The 4,723-nt window shown below is 42.3% G+C and overlaps 1 protein-coding gene across 1 annotated transcript; it reads left to right on the forward strand.

Moving 5' to 3' along the window:
* Window positions 1–2,793: 2,793 nt before the first annotated feature.
* On the forward strand, window positions 2,794–3,852 carry GPR148 (G protein-coupled receptor 148; the record flags this gene model as incomplete). The annotated part of the gene is made up of 1 exon (XM_082003896.1): window positions 2,794–3,852. One exon carries the CDS (start codon window positions 2,794–2,796, stop codon window positions 3,850–3,852), a length of 1,059 nt encoding a protein of 352 aa, XP_081860022.1.
* Window positions 3,853–4,723: the final 871 nt, after the last annotated feature.

Below are 4,723 nucleotides of genomic sequence, written 5' to 3' on the forward strand. Positions count from 1 at the left end.
GCCATAGAAGTGGATTTTTAAAGGATGGTTCAGTGGAAGGCTGCTAGAGTTACCACTTTTGCTTTGTACTTTTCAGTAGCGAGGATGTCAGTGTTTGTTACCCTCCCAGATGTAGCTGGGACTTCTAGCTCATGATAACTAGCTCTTTTATCCAAGAGGAGGAATAATTCTGCTATAAGGATGTTTTCAGGCATCAGGACAAAAATTATTAGACTGAGAAAATAAGAACTATTTGTTAATTGCACAACTATATATAAACAACAAGCCCTTGAGATATATATTTGCAAAGCAGCAGTACTGTATAACATCACTCTGTGAAATACTTGGCTACGTTAGACACTCCTATAAATGCCAGCAGATCATTGTATATTGTATTTGCATTTATTTTTCTATCAGCCAAAAGTGTGCAGCTGAGATGACAATGAACTCTTTTGTTTGTTCACATTTAATCCTAACCAACTAGTGGAAAATACAGTTGTGATTTTACATGGAAATGACAGAATCTGCCCATTAATAGGACATCCTTGGAATGCCATGAGCTGGGAGGCAGGAAACACTTCCACCATTAACAGAGGTCTGAAATTATAGTTGGAGGCAATTTGCATACCCTTGAGTTTTCATTGCTTCCCTTCCTTTTTGCAATAATAGTACAATTCAAAAGTTTGTATGTTTGAGTGCTACTGTCTACTTAAGGTATTAACTGTCTTGTGACTCATTGATAGATGTGGGGCATGATCCTGAAGCCAAACGTATAATTGCATAAATATCGTTCACACACTTTTCAGTGGATGCAGGATTGAGTGAGCAAAAATAACCACCTTCTGTTTTGCCTACCCAGGCACCATAGCAACTGAAATGCTGTGCTTAAAATTGTCATTGGTTTTTCTCCTATCCCTTTGTTCCATATGGTGCAGGCTGTCAAACTCTCTTAACGTACAGTTCCGTGGATGCCAACTATCAGTGTGTAAGGAAATTAAATGCGCACAAAATTTGATGACTGATGCTGAGTTTCACAAGCTGTCTGCTTCGTTACTTGGCATGCCCTGAGACAGCATGTCCATGGCACAGCACGACTTTCTGCGAGGTGAGACTATGCACTGTCTCCCAGAGAGGGAAGCATGCTGCATTTTTATATGCTGGTGGTGCGGGGGAAATAAGAAGTACAATAATGCCATGTTAAGTAAGAAGCCGTGTTCCCTCCGCTCTTGTAGCATCAGTAGTAGAATCTGTATTACTTGAGAGGAGAAGGTAGATCATACTTGAAACAATAGTTAAAGATTTGATCATGCCGGGAGGTCCTAGTAGACTTTGAGGACTGCCAAAAATGTTGTCTGAACTTACACTTTTTTATTTTTAGGCACATAAATAAATAATATAACTTCAAAACAGCTGAGCAGCCACCAGATTTCAATGACTACTTATTTTGACTATTTTATTAGACCTTTGGCTTGGGCAAACGCTATTTTTCAAATACTGGGAGTAATCTTTTGATGTTAACCATTACTTCAAATGCTTCAGGATACCCCTGCACCACCAGTGAGAAGAGCAACTAGAGCTGGGAGTTGACAAAGCTGCATATTCTGCAGATCTCTTGTCTTTCCTACGTATGCCCTGTGTAAACAGCAAAGTAGTGTGATGTTGTAGCAGACGTGCGCTGCTTTGTGCGGTGTACACAGGGGTAAGCAACTGCAGGACGCGTAGACCATGAAATAAAAGTTGCTATGCCCACTTTGCATCACACAAGATGATGAACAACTGCATCAATATAGTCTTTCTGATTAAAACTAAAGTTTGATTAGCCAGTGTTGAGCCTATGAAAAAATTAGCTTTTCTTCTGATTAGACCATGCCTGGAAAAACTTGAAGAATTCCTTCTTCACAATCCAGATCCTTCACAATTATCTCATTGCACTCCCAGCTCTGATACTGAGATCTGATCTTAAAAGCAGTGCAGTGCAGCAGCAGCATGCTGGCCAGCAAGCCAAGAATTAGTCTCCACGTGAGCATTGGAAATGCCAAGTCTGCTGCAGGGTATGCTGGTACATGTGTGTCACTCATCCCAGACAAGTCACAGATTGACTGTAAGCCTGCAATAGAAGAGAATTCAGTATTTGTATATCATGCATTAAAAAAGGCAGGGGAAGGTTTATGATCTATAAACAACATGATTTGATGGACTGAAGCAAAAATGTTTGTCATCCGTAAATAAGATAATTTTATTCACTAGAGCCATTGTGAGGCAGTTTTACAACAGGACTGAGAGCCGTTTTTATTGATCACTTCAAATCAATTATGTTGTGCATACAAATTGGTACAAAACGTCACCCAATCACATTTATGACTCTCCTACATCAATACAGATGGAATGTTGTTCTGTATCATTGCATATTTGGTCAATCAAGCTAATATTTCACCTGCCTCGTCGGAGTGATAATGTGATGAGAACAACCTCAAATTACTGAAAATGATCAACCCATTCATTTCTGATCAAAGAGCTAGCTGACAGATTTAGACTTTTTTTAAAGCACACAAAGATTCATTCTCTTTTCTAAACATTAGATTTTACAGAAAGAAAAGAAAATCTCCACTTTAGGCAAAAACATCCTTTGGCACCACAGACTTCACTTACAAGTTTCAACTTTCTGTCCTTGTGAAGAGCTGGTAGAGTTGGCTACAGAAATCACTTTGCTTCCATGGGCTTTTTACATCCTCTGCTCCATTTACCTTCCTAAGGACTCTGTGTAGAAGATCTTGCTTTCTCCAAGTCGGACAATCATCCCAAAATCCTAAGAAAATGGACTTCTCTGGCTGTGCTTTAGTAAAGAGGGTGAATGCAACTGCATACCACCACAGGGAGACAGAGTTCAACAGTTCCTCAAATTTGGATGACGCTTCTTTGTACTATTTGCTGGAAGAATGGGCACTCAACCCATCAGGCACAAACATGAAGATGTTTTTAATCCCTCCAGTTGTCTGCCTCATGGCAGGTGTCCTCATCATTCCTACAATCTTGTTTGTGATCTTCTCTAGATTTAGCATCCGTCAGGAAACAAGGTACATGCTGCTGGGAAATGCTCTGCTTTCTGATCTGATATACCTGTTGTTCTACACCCTGTCAGCTGCCCTCAATGCAGCACATGTACATCTCCCAAAGGAAGCTTGTGTCCTCCTATTATTTTTGCTGGCAGTGGCTTACTGTGGAGGATTGTTCACAGCTGCTGCAATAGTCGTGGACACATACATAGCTGTTCTGTTTCCTTTGCGCTACATTGCTATTTGGCCGCCTTCACGAACTAAAAAAATTGTTGTATTGCTATGGATGTGTTCTGGGGCTTTCCCTGGGATTTTCTTCTTGGTGCTGTCGAGCACTCACAGCTTTGTGTCCTGTGTCCTGGAAACGTGCTCGGTTCCAGTAATACTGATACTAACTCTGAATGGGACTGATGCTGTGAAACTGTGTTTCTGGCTTTCCACCACAGTTATCTTTCTCTGCCTGTCTCTAATATTTTGTTGCTATGCTCTTCTGTATTTTAAAACAAAACAATCAGGTATATGGGAGAGCATCTGCTCCAGAGCCAGTGTAACATTCTTAATGCACAACACCGTATTATTTTTTTACTTCTTTCCACTCTTGGCCCTTTTTGTAGAATCATTCTTGTGCATTAATGTTGTCATCAGACTGCAGACAGGAATCTGGGTCTCCCTGACAGTCTGCAATATCCTGATGATCCTGCCTAAAGTTTTGTTCCCTTTCCTGTATGGGCTTCGATACAGAGAGATCTCGGCATCTCTCAAATCCATTGTCAGAAAGAAGCATCTTCACCTGGTGTTACCTGCTTCGTCACCATCCTGAGCCAACGCAGAGCACAACCACAGCAGAGGAGTTGTCCTTACCTTGTTAGCATGCAAACCTGATGGAAATCACTCCGCTTCTGAAGAAGTGATCTGAAGAAGTGATCAACCCATGTTAGAGAAGATGTGCGTTGATCACTGTCTCCTTGGTGCCAGAAGGACACAGATCTTTCCTTGCATCACAGCTGGGAATACAGCAGATGCTGTCCGGGACAAAGTTCTAAGCTTTGTTCTGATGTGGGAGGGCAGTATCTTTTGGAGAAGATACTGAATCAAGATCATTTTCACCCAGCTGTGGCAGATGCCTTTCTGGAAAAGTTAAAACGGATAGTGCAAAGCAAAGGGGATAACCACAGGGCTCTTGACAGCATCACCTGCATCAGAGAGGATCCTTAACCTAATGTGTTGTGACTATAACAGCTATTTCTTTCACTCACAGTGCATGCTTGCAAAGTTGGTAACCAGTATCCTATTCTTTAGAACATGCACTGGCAGGTGCTTCTGGAAATTGGTGAAACTCTGTACTTCATCTTGTGCAGTGTGCTAGCATATCAGCTGCCTTATGGATTCTGTCCGACAATGCGCAAAACACTGAATTTTTAAAAAATCTCAGTCTGATGGGAAATCATCTTTGATTGATCTGTTGAGCAGCCCAACACATGATGCTGTCAGGGAGTAACAGAGATGGGCTGTTTGGTGGGGGAAAACAATCTGGGAGCAGCGGGTGGCAGTGCCTCCCTGCAGGGTGCCGTCCCGCTGTGCCCCTGCCCGCTGAGCTGAGTGGGTGGCCGCAGGGAGCTCAGGTCAGCCCAGAGCCCTGATTCCCTGCGGGGTCTGTACTGACGCGACCAGGCCAAGGCTGAGCCGGCAGC

The sequence above is a fragment of the Phaethon aethereus genome (assembly GCF_964289735.1).
Source record: "Phaethon aethereus genome assembly, chromosome: 9".
Taxonomy (NCBI): Eukaryota; Metazoa; Chordata; class Aves; order Phaethontiformes; family Phaethontidae; genus Phaethon; species Phaethon aethereus.